The 26,631-nt window shown below is 39.1% G+C and overlaps 1 protein-coding gene across 7 annotated transcripts in view; it reads left to right on the forward strand.

The window, feature by feature from the left end:
* Positions 1-16,026: 16,026 nt before the first annotated feature.
* Positions 16,027-26,631, forward strand: part of cfap20dc (CFAP20 domain containing) — a 38,404-nt gene continuing 27,799 nt past the window's right edge. For 5 of the 7 annotated variants that reach the window (XM_026167465.1, XM_026167468.1, XM_026167471.1 and 2 more), the window contains exons 1-11: positions 16,027-16,154; positions 16,304-16,393; positions 16,694-16,787; positions 16,890-16,962; positions 17,938-18,052; positions 18,233-18,380; positions 18,830-18,976; positions 21,086-21,201; positions 21,393-21,495; positions 23,002-23,142; positions 25,600-25,913. In XM_026167465.1, the coding sequence (XP_026023250.1) occupies positions 16,134-16,154; positions 16,304-16,393; positions 16,694-16,787; positions 16,890-16,962; positions 17,938-18,052; positions 18,233-18,380; positions 18,830-18,976; positions 21,086-21,201; positions 21,393-21,495; positions 23,002-23,142; positions 25,600-25,913 (1,362 nt within the window). In that variant the 5' untranslated portion in view covers positions 16,027-16,133. The remainder of the gene's footprint in view (positions 16,155-16,303; positions 16,394-16,693; positions 16,788-16,889; positions 16,963-17,937; positions 18,053-18,232; positions 18,381-18,829; positions 18,977-21,085; positions 21,202-21,392; positions 21,496-23,001; positions 23,143-25,599; positions 25,914-26,631) is intronic. The other 2 variants (XM_026167466.1, XM_026167467.1) reach the window with 2 other exon arrangements.

Raw genomic sequence — 26,631 nt, forward strand, 5'->3', positions numbered from 1 at the left:
TAACTGTATTACATCAGATAATCTTAGTTTGTGGCAGTGCAAGCATATTAGATGACTAATTTCTCCCAGTGGGCCGGACATTATTATGTGCAGGCATGTGTTTAAGATATAGCTTGCTTCAGCAAATGCCTCATACTCAGTAGCAAATTAAATTAAAATGACCAATAGGGAGTATAGAAAAGCTCGAGCCAAGTTAAACAATTTTTTTTTTGTCTCTGGCACTAATGAGGATAAGTCATGTGTCATGCTTTGATGAACTTTCAATTTGTATTCTGTGACACACAGATTGTGAATACTGGATCAGTTCACGTAAGGGTTAAAACACAGGTGTGCTGTCTATTTTGGCAGCTCCTCATTAAATGTGAGAAAACGTAGCAACCAGACTCCATTTGACAGTAACCACTCTCTTCATTTACAATGTATCCACAAAGTGCCAGATGCCAACAACTCCAGGTGTGTACTGCTCTCGAGATTCAAAATTAAAACTCTTAAAGAAGCATCAACAGCAAATGTATAAAGCTGTCCATATAGCCATCAGGGTGCTCTTAAATCAGAGCCAAATCTTTGTGATACATGTACACAAATCTCATTTCTATCTTGTTGACATTATTTAATATTTGCATATACACTCACTGGACAATTTATTAGGGTCATCTTGTTAGTACTGATTTGGAACTGGTTTTGGTTTCAAAACTGTTTTGGATTGAATCTATTCCATGAAGAGTCGATCTAAAGTGCAGGAAATGTTCCTCAAAGACTGACCCACAGCTGCAACATATTTATTTGCTGGACTTTCAGAATGTGAATGTCCCAGTCTACCAGATCTCAAAACTTTGCTTTATTGGACTCATATTTGATGACTGTAGAGACCATTTAAGTAAAGTGAACTCATGGTCATGTTCAAGAAACCAGCTTGATATCATCTGAGCCTTGTGACATGGCGTGTTATCCTGCCGGAAGCATCCAGCAAAAATGGGTACACTATGGTCAGAAATGGACAGACATGGTCACCAACAATATCCAGGTCCGCTGTGGCTTTTAAACTATGCTCAGTTGGTACTTAAGGGCTCAAAGTGTGCCAAGGAAATATCTCCCACACGATTATATCACCACCAGCCTGAACTGTTGATAAAAGACAGGCTGCATCCATGTTTTCATGTCATTTATGCCAAATTCAGACCCTATCATGTGAATGTTGGAACAGAAATTGAGATTTATCAGACCACACAATGTTTTGCCAACCTCGTGAGGTGAGCCCAAGGAAATTGTAGCTTCAGCTTCTTGTTCTTAGCTGACAGAAGTGGAACCCAGTGTGGTCTTCTCATGCTGTAGTCTCTCTGCTTCAGTGGTCAATGTGCTGTCTATTCAGACGTGTTCTTGTGCATACCTTAGATTATCGTTGCCTTCCTATCAACTCGAAGCAATCTGGAAAATACCTTCTGATCTCTGACATTAACAATTTTCCCTCAGAGAAATGCTGCTCACTGAATATTTTCTCTCTCTCTCTTTGACCATTCTCTGTAAACCCTAGAGATGGTTATGAGTATACACACACACAAACGTAGAAAAACATTTAGTATACGCATCCAGAAAGTATTATTATTATTTTTTATTATTTGCATATACTATTATATATTGTACATATATTTATTAGTTTCAGATTTAGCCATTCGTATATTTTGCCTGTTTATGTTATTGTATTTTGCCCAACTCTGTTGCTTGTGAAGCTCGCACATAAGAATTTCACTCGCATGTGCTGTACCAATGTACCTGCACATGTGATGTGACAATAAAAGTGATTTGATTTGAGGGAAAATCTCTGTAGATCAACAGTTATTCAGACCGGCCCACCTGGCACCAACAACCACACTGCCTTCAAAGTCACTTACACGAGCTTTCTTTGCCCTTCTAATGCTTGGTTTGAACTTCAGCATTCCTCAGTGCATTGGAGTTGCTGATCAGATATCTGTGTTAATACACAGCTTTTACCTAATTTAGTGGCCGGAGTTGTGTTTGAAAACACAAGTTATCAGGCAGCTGAGAAGGGTAATGCAGCTGCAGTAACTGAATAACCACATAACAATAGCACTAAGTGGCCTGAGTACAACATAAAATGTTTGTCTAAACAGCTGATAAATGTAATGATAAGACTTACTCACTTTATTTTAAATTTCCTCATAATTTCCACATGGCATGATGTGTGAGGTAGTAACAAGTTTTATAAATGCTGGTTATGTGAGAGGAAACAGTGCTTGCATGGCTTTTATTTGAACACTTCTTTTTCCTCTTGCTGTCATTATTGATCGTTCATTGATGTTTTATAATCTTTTCTGTTCATACATTCAGGCATTAAAAAAAAAAAGCTGTAACTAATTATCACCAACATTTTAAAGGGGTTAAATTCTCAAAGAACAATTCCTAAATCACAGCTGAAGACATATACACACACAAATATATATCCAATCTAAGCTGACTGAGTTGCAGTCCTCTTCGTGTCATTCAAGGTGACTACGATACACTCTCACACTTGTAAACACTTTGCATAAATTGTACTTGAAACACAGATCAGGTTTCTCCCATGAAGTGAAATTTGCCGAACCCCAGGATGACCTCACTGGGAATCCACTAAGTCTTCAGCAACTTTGGAGCTACGGATAACAGAACCAGTGTTATTATGTGTAATTGCTCTCCTTCTGCCAGGGCGTCCAGTATAGTAGCTTCCAAACAAAGACCCCAGTGCGCACACAGTAAGTGATTTAAAATTACTGACCCACAAGGTTACATGTGCATATTGTTGAAAAAAGATGCTTTCTAGTCTGTATTTTGTTCCCCCTCAATTTGGCAGTGTGTCATAGACAACGGGGTTATTAACAACAGCAAAGCAAACAAAGCAGCACATAGACCAAGTTACTTGCAATGTAAATGCATGATTTTGGTCTGCTGATATGGGCTATCTCAACCTGCAGGAAGATACTAACAACCATAATGCTGTCATACTGCCAAGCTTACCTCCAGGGGTGCAAACTCAAACACACACACACGCACAAGCACATACAAACTGGCATCCATGAATGATCAAGTACATGAAACCAGTTCCACCGAGACATATCTGCATAAATTACATTTACACATGAAATGTAAAACTACCCCCCCCCCCCCAAAAAAAAAATATATATATAAGACACCCACTTTGATCAGGTGAAAATGACAGAGCACTGTTTACTGGCAGGTAGTTTAGGTGGGTGTTGGTAGCCAGTAATGTGCCTCTGTCAGTGCCGCTGAGCTCTATCAGGGTTAAACAAAACCACCACTGAGCTCTTAGTCAAGCTATGCCAGCTACCACAGAAAATATCCAATTCTGTCCATCTGTCTTATTCTCTTTCCAGCTCTCTCACACACAGCGCACACATGCAGCTACAACTGTAATTTTTACAAAGACGGGTTGGATGAACCAGTCTCGAATCTATTCACAGCTGTCCAACAACATGAAAAGAATTGAGCTGGTTAGAAAAATTGGTCTTCCCCTACTGCTTCTCGCTTGTCTGGACTGTCCAGAAGCAGCATACCTCTTATTTAATAAGCATAAAGCCTCTTTACAATTATAGATTCAGACAGACCTCTAGTTTAATTAATAAAATATCTACAACATCAGAAAGATGAATAGCTTTTCACTATCCCCTTTCAAAACAGCCAGTGTGCATAGACTTAAATGCTACACTGACAACCTGATGTGTATTTGGCTTTGGTAGTGTCACTTTTAGATATAGTTAAAGAAAAAAAATGACAGAAAAAATGGAAAAAAATCCACAATGTGTTGTAAACATTACAGTTTACTTTAAATCACATATAACAGTGCATTATTGTTATAAGATTAGAAAGATTTTTCTCATTTTTTGCATTTTGTTGTTACACTACCATTCATGAAAATCGCACAGATTTTTCACCTCTATGTAAACTGTTATAAACCTGTGACAGATTGTTATGTTACATTTATCAGAATCCATAATACTACTGTCACACTAGGGACAGTGGTTTGAGGCTTTGGCACAACCGAAACTACTGTGACTGTTTGCCATGAAGCTCTTGTCTTGTTGTCTATGATATGGCTGCTCTGAGGACAGGGACTAGATCTGCAACTCCTGGCAGACAATTGTTGTCTTCAAAGCAACTTTGGTACATCGAGTTGGCAATAAGACGGGATGAGTCTGCTATCACTCTGTTATCAGTCTGCTACGAGTTTGTTATTGAATGGGGTCAAGCTGGCAATTACATGCAATCTGTTTGTGGTAATACACTGATTAACTGTGATAAATTGGATAAAATAGCAAATCTGTTGCCATCTGTTGCAAGTCTACTGCCATCTACATAGCCAGAAATTCACATTAACTATTTACATTTAGAGTCCAACTAGAACCTCATAGATGTGAATCAGAAATTCAGAAATTCCTCCATAAATGGTGATGTAGCTGCTGCACAATGGCCGGTTAAGTGCAGAATGATATTGAAAGCAATGTTACCTTGCTTTCAATACAGGAATATAGCCAGAACACAACCAGCTAAGACTGACTCAGACTGATTGCAATATACTGGCAATCGGTCTGCATTTGTAAATTAGATTGAAATTATTTCCAGCTCTTGCCAATCTGTCTGAGAGTCACTCCGAGTCGGACGGTGATTATTTGGAGCAGGTAGTTTGCCTCCCAACAGGTGACCTGTTCACTTGCCTTGGAATGAAAAATGACCAGTTTGGTAGTGCAACTACTAACAAATGGTTATCAAATGTGAAAAAATTCAAAGAAATCGCTTTAAAATTTTGGGGAATATATCTCACTATTTCACACATATTGCACATTTTACAAGCCATCCAGTCAGTGAAGGATAGCCAGTGTTGTACCAGTACTGAACAAATACAATGTGGTAGTTTATATTGTGTCTCAGCTCCACCACCATCATCAAGTTTGCTGACGGCCTGTGCCCCCCTTTCCCTGGCGGGTCGCGGAGTGTGGGAGTGCCTACTGGGGTCAGCGGGGGAGCTGGCCCCATGGAGGGGTCACCTGCCCCTCCCTTCCTTCCCTCCCCATCTCCAGCTGCCTCCCTCCTCCTGCTCCACCACAACCACCCACACATGCAGGGCCTTGGAGTAGGGGTATGTCACCAGGATGCAGAGGAGGCTACCCCCCCCCCCCCCCCCCCCCCCCTCTGTCCCCTTCTGGCTGCCTCTGCCTCAATTTTATCCCACAACTTAGACATTCACATTACTCACACCCTCATTACACATACATATAGGATCTTGGGGGTGGGCACGATACACGGAGTCCAAGTTACCATCAGGGTGTACGCCTCACCCCTGGCGTCGTTGCCCACCTCTCAATTTTAAATACATGTAGACATTGAGGGCTAGCAGGAGGGACTATGCGCTTACCTGCTGCTCTCTGGCAGGTAGCTCTATGCCCTCCTGGGTTTTAATTACACCTTAGAACACACATGCATCAACACTACAATGAGCGGGTGGAGGGAGGTTTGGAGTCTTCTCTCACCCCCATTCTCTGCGGCCTACTGGAGCGGGGGGGCTAGGAGGAGTGGGCCGTCCGACTGCGGTCTGGGGCCTCCCTGCTGCTGCGGAGTCGGGGCGGTCTGCCTCTCCCCACCGCAGGGAAAAGGGTAACACCACCTGGGTCTGGGTGCAGTTCCCCCCTCCAGGGGCAAGGGTACCTAGACCCGGTTAGTAGAGTACGCTTGGGGAGTGTGATTGTGTGTACAGCGTCTCTTTATGTCTGTCTCCACGTCGGTTGAGTGTGAAGTACATATGAGAGCATGAGGGTGGGAATGGATGTTTGTGTCTGTGTGTGCCTGTATGTCTGTGTCTATATGTCAGGTTGGGTATCAGACGCCACCTCTCTGGGGACATCTTGGGCCCTCCAAGGTTTGGATGCCTATCTCCACCCACCACCACTTCCCCTGCCGGTGGCGGACTCCCTCAGGTATCGGTGCGTTGGTGGTTCTTTGTATCTGGGGGTGGGCGTCCGGGTACACACCGGCTCACTCCTTGGCGGCCGCTTATTGGGGCTCGCTCGGGCCACTTTGGAGGTGGGGTGCCCCCGGCCTCTCGGCCTGGGGCTCGGTCACTCAGGCACAGCTGGCTGCCGGCGGAGCTCACGGGCGCGTCACTGCAACTCCCCCTGGCTTCTGCTCCGCGGCTGCTGAATGAGCCCTCATCTGGGACTCTCCTTAGCTCTTACTGGGACAGTGGCGCGGCTGCCCCTCTGTGGGTCTTCCTTGGTCTCTTGTGTTCTGGGGGCCTCTGGATGTCTGGAGTTTTGATCTCCTCCATACCTGCTTGATACCATAGAGGACAGGGCTGTGGCTCCCCACACTCTCTAGCAGATCATTACATGGAGAAACCTTTGGAATGCAAGCATGCTGATCCACACAGGTATGCACACAGATGTACACATGGGTATTCACAGATGCGGACTACAGCTTTCTTGGTTGCTGCCTCAAAGCACACTGTGCGCTGTCTATCTTGCGTGCTGCACAATATCGTTTATTATTTAGTAACTATTGATATCTATGACTAGCTAGTTTATTGTGATGGTGCTTTTTTTTAATTATTATTATGTTGCTCTTTGTTGTTTGCTGTCTCCCCTGTTTTTTTTGTTTTTCTTTCTCTCCATACAGGTGACCCAGGAGTTTTTTTTTTTTTTTTCTCTCTTCCCCCCCTTCTCACCGTCTCTTCTCCCCTTTGGTTTTCTTTCTTCCTCTCCCCCTCTTTCTTTCATTCTTTCCCCCTGTCCTATTAAAAAAAAAAAAAAAAAAAAAAAGGATGACAAAGGATGAACTGAAGCTCCGCCATCACGTGATGTCACATGCTGCTGTTTCTGATGTCACTTCCAAAAAAAAAAAAAAAAAAAAAAAAAAAAAAGTTTGCTGACGACACCGTCGTGGTGGGCCTGATCTCTGATAACAACGAGACGGCCTACCTGAAGGAGATTAGGAATCTGGAGAACTGGTGCCAGAGGAACAACCTCCTTCTAAACGTCAGTAAGACAAAGGAGCTGATAGTGGACTTCAGCACTAAGCAGGAGAGGAACTACCAGACCCCCGTCATCAACGAGTGCCCAGTGGAGAGAGTGGACAGCTTCAAATACCTCGGAGTTCACATCACGCAGGACCTGTCATGGTCCTGTCACATCAACACCGTGGTGAAAAAGGCCCGACAGCGTCTCTACCACCTCAGACGCTTGAGAGACTTCCAACTGCCCTCCAAGGTGCTCAGGAACTTTTACTCGTGCACCATAGAGAGCATCCTGGCGGGAAACATCTTAACCTGGTTCGGGAACAGCACCATGCAGGACAGACGAGCTCTACAGAGGGTTGTGCGGTCAGCTGAGCGCACCATCCGCTCCGAGCTCCCTGACCTGCACTCAATCTACAGAAGGCGGTGCTGGACCAAGGCCAGGAAGATCGTGAAGGACCTCAGCCATCCCAACAACAGACTGTTCTCTCTGTTGAGGTCAGGAAAGCGATTCCGCTCCCTGAAGACCAACACAGAGAGACTGAGGAGGAGCTTCTTCCCGCAGGCGATACGGTCTCTCAATCACACCACCACACAGTACTGACCCACACATATGGTTCTTACACACACACTGGACTTTCTGGACTTTGGTTTTGCACAACACTGGTCACTATATTCTTCATTTCCGGTTAATACTTGTACAGCTGCTGTTATTGTGTATATATTTATTTATATTTAGATTTCTTCATACATTCTTATATAGTTCTATATTGTGTATTGTGTATTTTGTTGTACAGTTATTTTATTTTCAACTTTAATTTATATATTTATCTTTATCTTATTCTTCCCAGTTAAATTTACCCTTCATTATAATTTGTGTTGTACAATTATTTCATTTTTAACCTTAATTTATATTTTATTCCTTCCTAGTTAAATTTACCCTTTTTAATTTTTCATATTTATTTCCTTTCTTATTCATAGCCTTTTCCTTTTTTGTTTTCTTTAGGTCACGAGCAGTTGTCCAAGCATTTCACTACATATCGTACTGTGTATGACTGTGTACGTGACAAATAAAAATTTGAATTTGAATTTGAATTTGAATTTGAATTTGAGTATGCATACATAATAATATGGGAAATTGGGGAAAAAAAGCTTTAAGTGCCTTGGTCACAAGGTAGATTAATCAGTCCAAAAAAAAAAAAAAAAGAAAGAAAATCCAACAACAACTCCAATATATGATTAAGCAAACCTATCCCCTTTTTAAAAGTATTTTACTTGGGTTGCTGAACAAATGATCAGCAATTGTGGCAAAACAACAAACAGATCCAGAGTGGGAATGAATAAAGCCTCCAAATATTCCATTGCCGTGTGCTGTTAGTCTGTTTTACCAGAACATTAATAGTGCTTGCTGACATGAGCCTTGCTAGCACAAAAGTTCTGGTACTCTGAGCTCTTGTCATAAGGAATTAGCTTTTGCAGTAATGGCTTACGCCCCCCAAAGTCCCCAGGTTAATCCATTTATTATTGGAAATCTAAAGTGTATTAGGCATGATGCAGTCGTTTCAATACAAGGATAACGATTCTGTCTCACCCACTTTAATAGGCGAGTGTAAAATGAGCAATACTTGTGATAACTACACATTATGAGCATATTTGTCGGCGTAATGTGTTTGATCAACACTGACGTTCACCCTATTGAAATCAAAAGCTCTATCCAGCTACACCCATTTGTTAAATATACAAGGATTCTCCTTTGTGTGAATGGGTGCCATGTTGTGCCACAGCTAGTATTTAATAACTACTACACACACAACCTTCTGTGAAGTCTGTATATGCCAATGTAAATGTTCCATTTGCTATTGACACACACGAAAGTCAAGTTTGAGTGCCTTTTAAAACATCTGACAAATTAACTGTATAAGGAAAAAAAGAAACACTTTCAGCATTAACATCAAGTGGAATCATGATCAGAACTGCAGATATTTTAGCGGTGCTCTGTTCATGCCTAATGTGTGATGAGGAGTTTTGCCTTGGGAAAAGATATTGGTCATATATTCAAGAGAAAAAGAAAAGACAGGATTACAAGGCCAACTGGTTTTAAGAATTCAGGGCCCTCTGCATTGTATTGTAACTGTATGATTTATGCCATATGTTTTCATCTTTTTGTGTAGAAAATAATATTAGACCTGGGGGCTGGGGTGGGGGTGAACACTGGTGACTTAATGCAGCACAGTCCATTTTTCTTCATTTCCTTTTAGGAGCGCATTACTGTAACCTGCAGAGCTCTCTAGTTATCTTCACAAACATCAGAGAGGCAATGCATTTTCATCATGTGCCTCATGGTCCCAGCCAATTCAAAGATCCACAGCTTTTTGTCTATATTTCACAGATACATTCATCAGTCTTTGCTCTTCCAAAACCTTGTCCCAGGGCATGTTTAAGGGGTTTTACTATGTGTGTGGGTGTTGTGTTCATTGACATGCTTCCTTGCACCCCAAGCAACACACCTCCGTCATAACAAGCAATTATTAATCGTCAAATTCAGAACCCTAAATCTTTAAATACACAAAGTGTCTCCAGCCATGCATGCAAATTATCACCTGTCACTGAGGTGTCCAGTATTATCAGAACAACAGCGAAATGAAATTTGGAAACAGCGTACTTTGACAAATTAATCAGCACCCTCCTTCATGATTTTACCGACTGCCTCAGGCTAATTTTAATTAATGACAGTCCTCTTCTCGTTTTTCTGTTTTCAGCTCACCTTTTGGTACAGTTTTTTTTCTCTTCTAGAGTGACACTTCATTGGATCACAGTATTTTTTTTAATCCAGGGAGGCTATAAAATGGCAAACTATGAAAACAATGATGACATGATTTTCTTTTTTTAATCCACATCAACTGGGAATTTCAGTGAGAGAAAATGTTGCAGAAGACTGTTGCGCATCTTTAGGCTTAAGGGAAGTTTGGTATGCAATTTAAACGAGAAATAAAAGTTCTCCTTGTGGGCTACACAAACGTGAAGTTACAATTTGCAGAATTTTGAACTAAATACATCAGCAAAATGTGAAGAAACAATGCAACAGTATATCCAAGATCTCTATGCACTGCGTTCCAGAGATATATAGTAAAGTTGAGCTATTGCCAGGCATTACCCTTGTATAATACCACAGTAAATCAATGTTGCATCTAGCCTGCCTTGAGTCCAAAGAAGAGAGAGAACAAAGAAGTAGAACTGATGCTGAGACAGTAAACAGAACAATGTCTGAAGCTTCTTCAAGAAATGAAATGATAAAAATAAAAATGCAACAAGAATAAACATTTGCACCACTTTCCATTGCCTCAGACAGCTTTTGGAGAAAAAAGGAATTAAGTTTGATGCTGAACTTGTTTCTTCTAGACTGCTAAGTAAACTGTTGTTAATAGTATGATTAATACTATTCACATGTGACTATTACCACCTCAGGACCTCTAGTAATTTGTAATATTTTCAAAGATCCATGTTGATATGTCTTTAATTTTTAAATAAAAAAAATACCTAGCACAAATCACAGAGGTAAAATCTTTTCTGCCCAAATATGGCATGTTGATCCTTTTTTCTTTTTGCTGTGATTTTATGCCATCTGAACCTATGTTCTGCCTCTTTACAGCACGGGAGTTATGGAGCCAACATTGGTAATTATAAATAAAAGTTTGGACAGCATCATAGACCCAAATTTAGGAGGACTCCTGTCGCAGCACAGCATGGAAATCCATTCATGGACACAAGAAGGAAAAAAAAGCCCAAAAAACTGTGAAATCTCCACGAACGGATGGACAACATGTTTCTGCCTTTCAGCAGACTCAACAGTTGGTATACTATTAATGTAGCTGCTGACCACAGATGTCAGCAAAGCACAGACTTTTCTTATCCCACGTGAGTGCAGTGCACAGATGGAGGCGGTTGGTGGGGGGAAATTTCGATCATAAAATCATGGTAATACTTTTCCTAAAATGCTGCCCCCTCTGTGTTCACGATTTCTGATGAGAAATCGCACATATTTTACCTTTAATACATTTTAAAGTGCTTGTTCTTTCTAAAAGAAAAAAATGCTTTAAAACATATTTTAATCGTGTGTACGTGTTTGTGCCTATGTGAACACATTTTATGGTCGTGTCCCTTGAGCCGTGGCATGTTTGTACATAATGGGCAGCTAAGTACGTTATGTCACATTCTCCTAAGAGTAATTTTAATGGAAACACAGATTTTGGTATTTTGTCTTTTAATGGTTCCACTGCTATTTTCAAAATAAAAAAGCTGCAATGCTTCCACTAAATGTTTCTCTGTAATGTACGTGTTCTGACCTCAGAAAATTACCTCTTGGTAATCCTAGTAGACTAGCTGAAAGCAATTCTATAAAGAATAAAAACAAAAGAACACAGTGACCTAAATATGTCTTCAGATATAAAAGAAAAGCTGGCCTTTCAAGGTGATACTGTTTATTAAACCAGAAGCTGGGACCTTTTGCACAAGCTCACAGCTTGCTGTTGAAATTCACACTATAAAATCTGGCACAGTATGTATACAAAATTTAACTGAATGCTGTGCAGTGCAATGCTGTGAAAAAAAAAATCACTTCACATAGTAAGGACTTAAGTGTGAGGAGATATTTGAATTGAGCTAAGACAAAAGCCCTTTTCAAGGGTAAGGGGTTGAGATGTAGGTTGTGCTATATTTGAAACATTAAGTGAAATAGGGCTTCATGAGAAACATGAGCAGATATAATGGACTGCTGTGTTGTAATGTAAGCTTTGTGATTTCCTGCTCAGTTGCTATCAAAAGACTAGAATAAAGCTTTTTGAAACACAAAAGCCGTAGTAGTCCAGAATTTGTCCCACGTGTCACAGCTAGCAAAAGGAAGAGGGCTATGAAGGATGTTAGTGACCGTGATATCTGACTACTCACTGTGATTAGTTTGTCTTTTTGAACTTGTGATGACACTCAAGGGAAGCATGTGTTCATATTCCAAGGCTGCACATTTATAATGACTACATACTTTGGAGGTTATTGCATATCTGTAAATGAATAAGTAGAATCTGCAGGAAAAATACTTTTCAGATGTGAGTTTTCTCATTCTGTATGCTGGTATACTATTCACTAATCATGTTTTAGCAGGCGTTGGTTGCATGCAAGTACACAGTCTTTGTGAGGAACAAAAGAGGGAACTCATTAAACTACCACCTACCACCTATCATCTGACAATGATTTAGGTTAATTCATCTGAATTCATAAGCTATAGCTGGCAAACTGAACACAAATTATAATATATTAGCCTAGGCTGGGGTTAAGAAAAAACAGAAACCCACTTGCATAATGGGATCCATTCCTTTTGGTGGTTAAACGATCTTTTGTCTTTCTTTTTTTTTTTTTATGCTGAAAGAAGCAAAGCATTTAGAAGAAAAAACCCAGACTGGATCAATACAAATGGCTTTAAGGTAGAGGTCTGCTACTATACTCTGAAATGCTCATCTGTAAGGTTCAATCCCTGCATCCAAATCATGTGTAAATGCAATGCGTAGTCATGGAAATGATTAGTTTAACTCAGAAGCCCTGAACTGCACAATAGTTTCACGATAAAGCCTGTATTTTGAGAGTATCAGTGGCATGACTGTGGTCATTCCATTGAAATCCTCTGTGTTGCAGTCACCCTACAACATTTCAGAACTAACATTGAGAACAGTAATTGATGTGTTTTGACTGTTGTAAATGAATAGATTCTTTTCAAAATAATGACTGAATAATTAGTCATAATTAAGTATGCTAACAAGAGCTGATTTATTAAGTGATTTCTCCATACCGGCTTCATCAGTGTTCACTGCATGCCAGGCTTTATTTTAATGATGCTGTCTGTCCCAATCAGCGTCAAGCCATTTCTGCAAAGAAAAAAGTCAATTATGAACCTTTCAAAGTACCATGCTCTGTTGACGCTGTTTCTGATCTTGCACACATCTTACACACAATTCTGCATCCATAATAAAATAGTTACGAAGAAAGGACAGACTATATAGAGACTACAAGCCAGTGGTTGATGGAGTTTCTTCACCTTCGTACTCTCTATTAAGGTTAGGTAAAGAATATAATGAGCTGTTACACTTGATAGATTGTATATGTTATATACTGAACAGCATAAGAGCTTAAGTATTACATGTCTTCCAATACCACACTCATAAAAGGTTATCAACCATTAAAACAAGACTTTCTGTTCTGCTGTGGATAGATTTGTAAAGGTATCTAATTATGTAAGTAGAGTTAATAATAAGAAAGGCATCTGTGAAGCAAGGAGTACCAACAATAGGCCTGACGTCTGTGGTTATTAACGTAGTAATGTTGGAGATTTCAGTACTGGTAAATTTGGTTACACCTGCATTTACTGGTTGTAACAGAAATGACGGATTGAAAGCACAACTGCACAATTCTGGAGTTGATGAATAAAATTATTGTCATTTTAATAAATAAGGAGGAAGTCGACTTTCTCCATATTTCCATAAGAAATCCTAATTTTTTTTATGCAACAGAGAGGCACAATGGAAGCTAAAGCTGTTTACCTTGCTTGGAGGTTGAAGTTTATTTTATCTTAAAGAAAATAAGTTGAAACTAGGCAAGAAAGTCCTGCATCGGCTACAATGTAAATTTTAAACTGGGAAATCAAAGGGGAAAAAACAAAACAAAACATGATCCAATGTCTATGGCACTCACCAAACAATTTATTAGGTACACCTTGCTAGGTATACCTTCAGAGCTGCCTTAATTCTCGATGGCACCGATTCCACAAGTTGCTGGAAGCATTCCTCATAAATTTTGGTCTATACTGACATGATGTCATCACACAGTTGCTACAGATGTGAATCTCCCATTCCACCACATTCCATAGGTACTCTGTTGGATTCAGAGCTGGTTACTGTGGAGCCATCAGTGAACTCATTGGCATGTTCAAGAAATCAGCGTGAGATGATCTCAACTTTGTGACAAGGCCCTTTATCATGCTAAAGCAGCCCTCAGAATAAGCCTTGTGCTCATTAAGGGATGGACGTGGCCAGCAACAACACTCAGGTAGGTCTTTAACCTATGTTTAGCTGGTACTAAGGGACTCAAAGCATCCCACCATCCTGAGCCATTGAGCTTGTGTGAATTGTAGCCTATCTGCTTTAAGGTTTGCCATGCTAATTCTTGTAGCGTGGTTATTTGAGTTACCCTTTTTCTTCAAATAAGCTCAGTGTCATTTGGCCATTCTCCTCTGACATCAGCAAGGCATTTTTACCCAGAACCACCTCCACTGCCACTCACTGGATATCTTCTCTTTTTCCAGACCTTTCTCTGTAAACCCTATAGATGGTTTTGTGGGGAAATCTCAGTAGAGCATCAGTTTCTGAAATATTTTGACCAGCTTGCCCGTCACCAAACACCACACTGCACTCAAAGTGACTTAAATAAACTTTCTTCCCCATTCCGATGTTCTATTTGAACTTCAGTAGGTCATCTTGACCACATCTACATGCTTAAATGCAATGAGTTGCTGGATTTAATTGGTTTATTAGATATTTGCATCAATGAGAAGCTGAAGAGGGGTACCTAACAAAGTGGCCAGTGAGTGTATACTTGACATTTGACAAACTGGAGACGTGTGTTTGGTTATTCATCTGCTGGTATGAGAATTTTCACAGTTCACAACATTATATTTTTGTTGCAATGCTGAGTTTTAAGATGTTGGTGTTATTGCACTGAACACTGAAATCCCTCACAATGAAAATGACTGCAGTACTTGTTTGGCAAACTCACTGTAGTCATCATAGGTGCGAGTGGATAGATTTCTTTGTTTTCCTTTGTTCTATATCCATAAATAACTGAGACCACGTCGTATTTGAAGTCGGATACAAGCAAAAAATGTTAATAAGCTGTAAGACATACAGTTGTACTTCCGGATGTTTCCTCCCTGAGTAGCTAATTAAAAGACATCTTTTTGATCTCATAATAGCTTTGCTGCCAGGGTAAACAAAGCAAGTGACAATGACACAATAATGGATTTTAGCATTTCAAGAGAGGCTAGAACTTAAACACTGGTCTATTTTTAACTGTTTGTTAAGCAGCACCTTTAGGAACGATATTCTTGGGATAATTAACACATCTTAGATTTTGCAACTCCACAAATATTTCTTGATAAAAAAAAAAAGAGTATTTTTCTGAGGTTTCTTTTCACTGCTAAACTCTCCATCTACATTGTCTGGCAACATGAAATATGATGAGACATAAAAGATATTATTTCTCTCAAATAAACAAACATCAAAACAAAAAAAAAAAACCCGCAGTGAAATCCAATAAAAATGGCCTATAACAAACTTTGGTTGTGAAAAAAGCAGAGTCAAAGGACATTTTGTGATCTGAGCTTTCTTGTTTAAATCTTTCAAATTTCATTGTGCTACATTTTTGTCAATAATGGGGCTAATTTATACGGTGAGTAACTATTATGTCTGATTAATTTATAGCACCCTGTCAGAAGTAGGCCGCTAATCTTGCCATCACATTAATTTCAAAATTGCGTTAACTGAGTGTCAGACAGGATTTTTTCTAAAAAAGAAGTGAAAGTAGGTTATTCGCCTATTGGATTTCATGAGTGGCAGGTAAACGACAACAGCTATTTACAATAAAAATAGCAGGTGAGAATTGTTTGAGTCACCTGTGCCGATTTAATTATTCCAGTTACCATCGGCTCTTGTTTGTTTTTACAGACAAAAGGTATATTTAAAAAAGTACTAGGTACCTCTGTCGGAAGGCTTAGGAAAAATGACTGGTTAGTTAACCTTTGGTCAGGTATCGCTTTATAAGACATGTCAAATTTGGAGTGTGGGGTTAATCTGTATTCTAATAGGGATTTTGTTCAGGTTAAGGTAAACGGAAACACACAAACAACATAAACAGAAACACTCGCGAGATTTGAGCTCTACAAGCGGGACTTTGCCGGTTGCTATGGAGACGTGTCCAGAGTTAACGAAACTGGTGTTCCTCAACTGCCTATATCATTTGAGCAGGGGTGTACGCCCACGTCAAAAAGTATTTTCACACCGCTGACGTTGTGTCATGTAAAATGTTCAGGAATAATTATCAGGTAAGCTTATTTTAACCGAATCAATTTAGCCCTTTATTTACTAAAATTCTTGCCCTGTGTATAAAAATACAATTTCCTCGGAGCTGATATGAGCTTCAGGCTGATGTAACATCGACTGCAGGCTAGCGAGAACTAGTTGTTTCTTGCAGGGTGGAGCTGTGGTTGAGATCTTCAGTGGACAAGGAAAAGACCCTGCGGCTAAATGGAAACTCTGCGGAGGGCCGTCAGCCATATATAAAGTTAGTTATTTATTTTTTTAGAGCTGTTTGTTTAACTTACTATTAGCTTATTACCAGTAACGTAATCACACTAACCTAGGCTTTATATCCTCTCAAACTGGCACCTGCATATGAGGACTGAAACAATTGCATTTCTCTAAACATATATGCTACAGACTTATTCAGATAAAAAGCAAACAAACAAAACTAAATACACAAAATAAATTTTGGATCTCAGAGAGCAGTTACACAACAGGTAGTCTTCTGGTCATAACACACGGAGACTGAGCAATTCCTCTTATGCATTATTTTCTCCCTTAGGAGTATAATAAAGAAGTCAAAGGATGTGTTTACTGTCTGGATGGAAGCAGCCAGACAGTCAAGATGCAAATGCCAGAGAATGGCAAAATGTCTCGTAAGTCTCTACTACTTTCATACAAGTGTGCAACTTGTTGTTTTGTTTAATTCTAAATATTAATAGTAACTCGTTCTTTTCGTTTGTTTGTTTTTTTCTTAGTTGGACTTCTCCAAAGATTTTTGGTGCTTCAAGTCAATGTTTCTCACGGTCATGACTTTTCTGCTGAGCTTGTGTAAGTAGCGCAGAGATTGTTCTTATGATACAAATGTTATAAATGTTAATTCAATTGACTGACTTCAACATTTTGGTATAAATCTTTAACATTCTGGCTGAAAAATGTATGCGAGCAGAACAAAATAACATTTTATGTACTCACTTAGAGTACTTGCTTATTGTAATGTACAGTGAAAAATGCTTTTCCAGTAATGTACAGTGTGACAAAGAAATAGTGATTGAATAACAATGGGCTCACAGTGAAAACAGCTTGTTTACATCTGGTAGGAAAAAACCCATCGAGCCACTTAGAAAACAAAGTGCCTCATTGACTGTTATGTAACAGCCTAAATAACCATTTATTATTAAGATATTGTTCAACAATTTGTCACAAAGAAGGCTTTTATCTTGTGTGCCACTATAAATTCTGAACAGCCACATTATTACAATGTAGAATGTGAATGTCAAGTGCTCGCTGTTTTTCTCCACAGTTTGCATTTAGTGGCTCTGATTGCATAATGCAATTGTGTGTTCATATATCGTCACTGCAGCATTTAGTCACTGAAAGAAGAATGCCACTCTACATTGTTTCATTATTTCAATCTTTATTCTATTTCAGTCTAATTTGGTAAATTCTATATTTACCCCAAAAAATCTTTGGTAAACTGCAGCTTACAGTATGCAGTAGAAACTGCTGTTTGGATATCAAGAGCATCAGGGAGAGATATTGCCTGAAATGATTTTCTTACACTTACCTGCTTATTTACTCGCACACTATTTTAAGAATTGGTGAAAACATCGTGTGTCGTTGTTCTTCTTCCATTTGAGTATGTCATGACAGCTGATTTCACAGCGTGAGATAAAAGTGAAAACATCTTTAAGAGCTTACTCTAGAGACCAATAAAGCTTTTTGTTTTCACAGGTCATGATTTCTTAGTGGCACTACTGATGCTGGTGATAATTCATGTTCTACTTTGCTGTCTGTTAATCACAGGATAACTGATTCAGAGGGCCTAAAAAGAAGACTCCACTTATCAACAGTGCATAAAGAGGTGTCTGCCACACTTTTGCATGCAAAGATACCTTTTGTTGGACTGAAACGCAATGTTGTGAGTATCTTATTCATCTTTGACATTCCTTTAGTATTAAATTTGCTGTCAGCTGTTTGTTTGTTTGTTTGTTTGTTTGTTTGTTTGTTTTTTTCCTTCTCCATGTTTCTTAGTAGGTATTGATCTTTATCTGTGTGTGGTGCTTTTAACTACAAATTAATATTGTATGTGTTGTCTCAGTGGTCAACATTATGCATCGACCTTGTATCACTGAGCGGTGAACTGTTCAAGGGATTTTTGACACTGGATGGCATCACGTTGTTCGCTACCTGCAAAGTCCGGAGAATCTTCACTGTAAGAACGGAGCATGCAGGAATGTCAGATGATGGTAAAGTAGATGGTTGCTGGTTTCAAATTTTGAAGTTTTATCGACTTACCCAATACGCTACTCCAAATGTGTTTAATAAAGATACAGTACCTAAGTACTTGCCACAGAAGCAAGCCAGTGGTCTTTGTTCTTGTGGGTTTGTGTGAAATTATGTTTGTGTGTTTGGAGAGATAGAGAGACAAACAGTTGGCTGTTTTTCTGTGGCTGGCTGAGAACTCAGTGGTAGATTTTGTTCAAGGCTGATATGGCTCAGCAGTGATAACAGCTGCACATTACTGGCTGCCTACTGCACACCTACTCTATCTACCAAAAAGGGTGTCTCGGTCAGTTCGTATTTTTCAGTTGATCAAAGTGTTACTTTTGTGGTGTGATGTTATATATTGTAATAATGTGTTTGAGCTTATTTTATAGCTAATATTAGTGTGAGATTGTTACTTTTTCCAATCTAGACATGTTTCGCAGTGGAGCTGGTCTAATGGACTTAATCCCACGCAGTTGCCAGTTCCCACCAGACGTGAACCAAGTCATTCAGGTGTTCAACAGGGAAAATGTGCGAAAGACAGATTTGAGGACTGGTCTTTCTAACTCTGACTGTGGTACGTAAGATAAGACACAAACAAAAAACATTTTGAGAATTGTAATTTCATCAAAAGTAACCATAAAGCGTGCAAAGTGTAAACTGTCATTAAAATCATATATGAAGTAGCTGTTGCTTTGTTTAACAAAGACAATTTAGACTATTTGGAGTAGGACCCTTTGTTTTTGAGATTGGTAGTCTTTTCAGCAACAGTTTGGAGGAAGGAGTTTTATCTGGAAGGATAACAGTACCCCTTTGCACAAAGCCAGGTTTGTAAAGAAAAAGGCTTTATAAGTTAGGTGTGAAGTAATTTTTCTGCACAAAATCTGAGTTCAATGCCACTGAGCGCTGTTGGGATAAATTGGAGTGCAGACTCAAAGACAGGCCTTATCTTCAGCATCAGTGCCTGACTCCACCAACAATGTTGTGGATGAAATCCCTGCAGCTGGATTTAAAAATCCGTGCAAAGCTCTTGACCCCAGAGGAGATGTGATAGTTACTATAGCATAATAGTGGTGTGTTATAACATTTCAAATTAATGTAATGTTCACAGGGTGAACAGAATTTGTCAGATATTTTTGTCCTTTAGTGTAGGTCTTCTTTAATGGATTACAGCAGGTTCATAGCGTTGATTGTTTTGAGAGTAACATTGAGAGTACACAATATGAGCCACAGTCCACCCATGAACTTACTTATTTATACAGATGAATAGGAAACGGTTCACAAATGGTTGCATGTAGAGAAAGTGTTTGCTACAAAGGCACTGTGATGATAATCACTTTGTTTTCCTGGAATGAAATTCCCGTGGTCTTCATTTTTGTGTTCATTTGTGCCTCACCTGTACTCAAGGAGCTGCAATTATCTCCTCATACAAAAAGACATGCACCAGTAATCCACTTCTGTCACCTTTGTGGCCTTTTTTATCAGTGCATATTTATTTGTTCTGACAGCTGTCTAAGTCATGTTGAGTCAACCAGCAGTGCCCATAGAAGAGAGCAGTAACCATGCACAAGAAATATCTTTTCATAATTAGCATCTGCATTATTAGCATAACATTCCTAATCATAATTAAAACGATTGCTATTAAAGTAGGCATCCAATTTTGAATTTGACAGAATTGCTGGGTGAATGCTGATCCTTCAATAGCCAAAGTGTCAGAAACTGTTAAAAGTAAGCTACAGCACTTTGTATCATGCAACAACAAACAAGCCCTGATTATCTCTGTGCTTCAGCAAAGACGTTCTCTTAATCCCAAAGACAAAAATTTCTCAGAAATTAAAGTCTGTTCTAAAAATATTTGTAGCTTATGCAGACATAGATCTTGTTGTAGTTCTTGCGGTTATATCACTCTTTTTCAAGTTTCAGGAGGAATGTACACATTCCAGCAGTAAAGTTCAATTAATTTAACTTGCTGTATCACACAGGGGCAACATCATCTCTGTCTCTTCTTAAATCCACCAAAGCTCTGCCTGTTTTTTATTGTAGTGTGTATGTGTGTGTGTGTGTGTGCGTGTTTTGTGGAGAGCAAAGTATTTGCTCACTCTTCTGATGAGGCTTTACAAGAAAGTGTGTTTGGCTGTTAACATCAGCAGAGGTGGTCCTGATGAGTCCTGGCACAGATACAGCGGGGTCAAGTTGTCGCCATATCACATCTCCCACTGTAGCCCATTATTTTCACATGATGAAATGGAACAGATTGTTAGATTAAAGAAAAACATCCGTTATATCAGCTCAGCAGTAGAGTCAAATTTGTATCCAATCATTAATTTTCATTCCTCATAAAATATTTTGCCCATTAGACTCTAATTAAAATGCTAAGCATTAGTAAAGTGCATAGTATTTTCTTGATTGATTATGTTTGCAATATAGTTTAAGAAATTTAATTAAAAAAAACATATTGCAGTATATAATCTACATAAAAGGGAACGTTCTAAAGATTTTTATTCACAGTTACAAAGGGACTTTAAGGGATCTTTTTAGTTTGAAAGAACACAGCTCTTTCCTCATCTTAATATGCTGGTCTGTGCCCTTCAAACTGAAATGGCCTTATGTATTAGCATAAGAGAAATCCTACAGGAACTAATCAATTCAGATCAATAACTAATGGGAATGCCTTACTTTTGTGCAGTTCCTACCACTGCCAGATCAACCTGTTATCGGAGAACCAGGCCCCAGGGCATTTTACACACAGCCTCAGGCTCCAGAGCCTCTGGACCACCTCTCCTAACTGGAAGAAAAAGCAAGGTAACATAAGATGGAGCTGAAAGAAATGTAGTCTCTGTTTTTCCTTTCCAAATTAGTAATCTAGCCAATCCTGTAAGAACCTACAGCATATCTCTCTGAATGATTTGTATGCCTGCCATAAATTGTATTTACTACAAAACAGAATAAATTTGTCTCTGAACTTGTATGTTTCCTTTGGTTACGTCCCACAGGGATCGAGTAGAATGAACCAAAAGGTTACTACAGAAAGTCAGAGCATTACCAACCAGAGTGAGAATTTATCACATGGAGAACCTTCCCACATTCTCAATGAGGGTAAATTTGACAGAGTACAGAGAGTGATTTATTGAGTCTGAATGCTATCTATGAACAAACCCTGTTCATCTTGCTATTTTATCACTCAAACACTTAGCATTGCTTGTTACAGACTTTATTTATCTATTATCTGTTTGTTTGTTTCTTTTTCTTTCTATTTCTTTGTACACTAGCTCAGGCTGAAGTTATGCTTTTCTGGGCTGCATGTACACCATTGTAACATATGTCTGTGTGGACTGGGAGTGTTGTGTATCTGCAGGAACCCATGCCACATTAAACAAGGTTTAGAAAATGAGGAAGAACCCAGGAAATGGGACTAGATAAATATTTAATTGTAAAATGATATTTAGGGGTTTCAACAGGGATTAAAAAAACACAGTTCTTTAACCCAAAAAGAAAAAAAGAGGCTGAAACCTGAAGAACAAAAATAGTCTTTGGAAAGAAGCCAAAAAAATATATTATTTTCACTTCCTCTGCTCATTTTTTTCTGTGCCGATGCTGAGCAGAATGATGATGGGTTATTAAACAGATACTACAAGCACTACTCCCCACACCCTCATTAGGTCATATTTTTTTAGATGTGTTTTTTTGGTATCACGCCTTAATTGAATAGCTGACAGCAAAGAAGGAAACAGAACATTGGGTGAGAGAGTGGTGTGATATGCAACACACCCGCTGGCTGTAATCAAACCAGGGGCATTGCAGTTTTGCACTGTGACCTTTCAGTTACTGGGCAGATATGTTATTGTTGAATCTGTGCAGGTCTTGAGGACCACTTTATCTAATTTGCCAACAAAGGAAATGAAGAGTTCATTAGAGTTTAGGTTTGTGAAGCAGATTCACCTTATACTTGCTGATGTGAAGTGTTAGATATAGGCACAAAACAACTAATGCCTATTTTATGAACTTAAATTGTGGTCTGCAAAAACATTTTCATCATACTTTGAACTAAACATTGGTATAATGAAACTAACTGAAACAGATTTTACCACAAATCTTCAGTGCAAAACTAGCTGCCATTACCTCAGTACCTGTGAATGGTTTTTGACACTAAACCCTCAAAGAGTAAAAAAGTTTTAATATAATAGTGGGGTTTTAATATACTTGATTTCCAGTGCATCTTTTCCCTTAGAGCATAGATGGTTACTTTGCCTTTTCATTTCTTCCAGATACTAGACATCAGTAAATGCATTAGAATCAACAAACTAACAAAATAAGAGTCCTCTTTCTCAGAACATGCTCTTTCAAGCACCTAATAACAGCTTTTATGGCTGGTAATACAGCATTCTTTGAGCATGACAGAATGAAAAAAATGGGATGATTAAAATTCCCTAATTCAGCTGAACATAATGTAGCTGGAAATATTCTCCTCACTGAATGAATGTAAGAAGCTCAGTTACTGAAATGCCTTCATTAATAAGGATTTTCACGGTGCATAATCAATTCACAGATATGCTTCTGGCAAGCTCTAATAACATTGTTGTTTGACTGTTTTGTGTTATAAAGCTTTTGTAATGTTGAAAGTACATTATGTAGGAGCATCTGGCAGTTTACAGCCACATCCCCCTAAAAAAAGAGCAGTTGACAAGAAGGGATCTAAGAAGCTGAGAGTCATCAGTGCTGGAGGAGAAAAGCAAACATCATCAAGTAAGTTGTATGCACTGTATAAACTCACCAGCCACTTGGACCCCATTTTGCCTTCAGCACTGCCTTAATTCTTTGTGGTGTAGGTTCAACCAGTTACTGGAAACATTCCTCAGAGATTTTAGTCCATGATGACATGTAGCATCACACAGATGCTGCAGATTTGTAAATTCCACATCCATGATATAAATCTCCTGTTCTACCACATTCCAAAGGAGCTCTATTAGAGATATGAGCTTTGTGTCACATATGGTCACACTGTGGTTATAAAGGGATGGATGATCATCAGCAATATTTATGTAGGCTGTGATGTTCAAACAATGCTCAGTTGGTAATAGGGGGCCTTAATTCAAGGGATACCGGAGCCATGCTTTTTGGTAGTTTATGCCAAATTCTGATCCTACCATCCAAGTGTAGCAATAGAAAGCAAGACTTATCAGATCAGGCAGGGAATTTTCAGTCTTCTTTTTCCAATTTTGGTGAACCTATACAAGTTTTAGCTGCAATTTCCTGTTCATAGCTGGCAGAAGCAGAACCTGGTGTGGTCTTCTGATGCTGCTGCTGTCTGTCTGTTTTAAAGTCTGACATCTTGTGCGTTCAGAATTGTTCTTCTGCATACCTTGGTTTCGTTTATTTGAGCTTATTTCAGTTACTGTACTTTGCCTTCCTATCAGCTCAAAGCAGCCTGACCATTCTCCTCTGACCTCTGGAATCAACAAGGCATTCCCACCCAGAGAGCTGCCTGCTCGGTGGATATTTGATCTTTTTCAGACAATTCTCTGCAAACTCTAGAGATGGTTGTGTGGGAAAATCCCAGCAGATCAACAGTTTCTAAAATACTCTAGCTCGTCTGGCACCAACAGCCATTCCATGTTCAGAGACACTGAAATCATTTTCTTTCCCCATTTTAATGTTTTATTTGAACATTTCATTTGCATGTCATCCTAACCATTTCTGTTGGCTATTAGTGATTACCTGATTTAATATTTTCATTAATGAGCTGGTGTGCCTAATAAAGTGGCAGTTGAGTGTATATTCTATGTGTGTTGTGGTGGGCTAAAGGTGTACTATTCTTTTATATTATTAGGTGTTTCAGTTATGGTTAACATCTCCTTGGGATGCTGTACCTCAGCACCATAGAGGGAATAGTGAAAGCTGGGAAAGCTGCAGTCCTTCATCCAGCAGGCAGGAGAGCAAGCACCAGCCTCTGACCCTAGCAGAAAAGTCAGAACATGTAGCCGATGAGGCTTAAAGCAGCCGTAAATAGACACCTGGAAGATGTGTGATATCAGTAAAAGTTAAGCACGACAGCAAGAGATGGGAACACGAGACAAACTAGAGCAATGTACATGCTGGGTGATTTTGATGACTGCTTTGCATGTTATGATTTTAATAAGCACTTTGTTTATGCTTGAGAAAAACAATATGTGTTCCCACTCTTACTTTTTAAACTGGATTGTTGAAGTGTTGCATGAATTTTAAAAGATCTCATTCTACATTGGACACAAGCTTTTCCCCCCTTTTTAATTTTGCATAACCTGTGTCAAGGCCACTTGTGGGATCCCTCCCCCACAAACTCTCCCCGCACTGCTACCCCACACACACACGGACACACCTATACCCACATTGTCCTTGTGAAGTGAGTGCATGTGTTCCGAAAGCTCAATTATGGATGTTTCTCCAGCAGTAAGCTCCTTTGCTGCAGCCCTGCCCACAGACGGAAAGCAGTTAGTTCATTAATGGTAATGTGGCGCATTAAATAAAAGTCAGAGGGACATCTCCTGGGCACAGGGTTTGCCACACAGTGGGCAATTAGAGAAAGTGATTATACTGTCGAGAGATTCAAATGTGCTCACTCATTCAAATTTAGGTGCCCCTTTCTGTGATCTCAGGCTTATCTCGCAGTATAAGGATTCATTGTTTCTCGCATACCAACAGAAGTGGATGCAGCATTCATTAAAGGCTAAAACAAGCTTTTATTCTCTTTGCTATGTATATACATATATGTATATAAAGTTGGCATAGGTGACATTTCATCAGTGACAAATTAGCAGTAAAATGGTTTTCTTACTACTGATGTTTTTCTTCTTTCTTTGTCTATAACGTTTCACTGTACCTAATTAACCTAGCAGGGTTGTTAATAAGCAATACAAACATGTCGGTGCAGGATAACTTCATTAATGCTTATTTTGCCAGGTCGTTGAATGATTTGCAACCCTATTATATCGTTATTATGAATTTCGTGTGCACATATTCAAATCAAATTAGAATGACAGTAACCGTATGATTAAAAAGTAATAAAACAGTGATTTATTGCTCATTGTAATTTGACTCCATGTCTAATTGTTTACATGCGTTGTGAAAGACATACTTGGGAATTTGTACATTTAAAACTCTTAATAACATTTCCTTGCAACTATTCTTTTGTTACTTGATCTTATTTTATCATCTTTCATTTAGATGAGTGTCACACTCCTGCAAAGGAAAGTTCAGCACTCATGGTCACAGAGTCTCAACTGTGCTCTGTGCAGCAAGGTTTGCCTTCTGACCTGAAGGTCTGGAACAGCTGGGAGAGTAATGAAGGGTCTGAGCCTCAGCTCACTCTGCAAAAGGAGGTGTTCACTTTCTCATCCCAGCCTCACTCACCCAAACGAGGACAAGGCCAGGGTGACCAGGAGAAGATGGAGATGGGAGATAATCAGGTTCAGAGCAAGATTGGGAGGCGGTATGATGTCCAGCCCGAGGATGACTTTATTGGCAGTGAAAGTGATGAGGTATGTTAAGGGAGAGACACAAGCACACTGTTCTTTGAGTTCACACACACACACAAAGTGCCCCTGTCTTGCGGGGACACTTAATGATTATCTGTCAAGCAAAAACTGCTTTATATTACATGCACTACTAGTTTGACATGGAGTAGAAATGAAAAACTATGTCTAATTCACTAAGAAATCCTTCAAAATGCCCAAAGTTTGATTTATCTCTGTTTAATCAGAGTAAGTTTGAAGTACTAGCTTTAATTTCACTTTAAATTTTTTGGTGAGTAGTATTTCATATTGCACATTTCATATTATGCATCAAATTTTCACTTGAAAGGTCAGTGTGGTTATTTATCATCAGATAATTTATTAATGGCTCTGAGACTTGTAACAAAAAGCGATGATTTTCTTTATGCTTAGCAAGGAGATTAAACTATGATCACAAAGAATGATCTTCAAAGACATGCTAATTACTTTTACTCATTTAAAACTTTATAATAAATCTTATAATTCAAAATTAATATCCTTGTTGTGATTCTACAGGAGACAACTCAAATGCAGAACACTGCGCCAGGATTAATACAAAAGCTGAGGCTTTATTGACTGGCAATAAAACATGTCATGTACTTGGTAAAACAAAATAGGAATCCAGAAAGGGGCATAAGAAAAATAGAGACAAAAAATGAAGGAGGGACAGGCCAAAGTATACACAGAGATCCAATAAGAAAACAAA

The sequence above is a fragment of the Astatotilapia calliptera genome, chromosome 5, assembly GCF_900246225.1.
Source record: "Astatotilapia calliptera chromosome 5, fAstCal1.2, whole genome shotgun sequence".
Taxonomy (NCBI): domain Eukaryota; kingdom Metazoa; phylum Chordata; class Actinopteri; order Cichliformes; family Cichlidae; genus Astatotilapia; species Astatotilapia calliptera.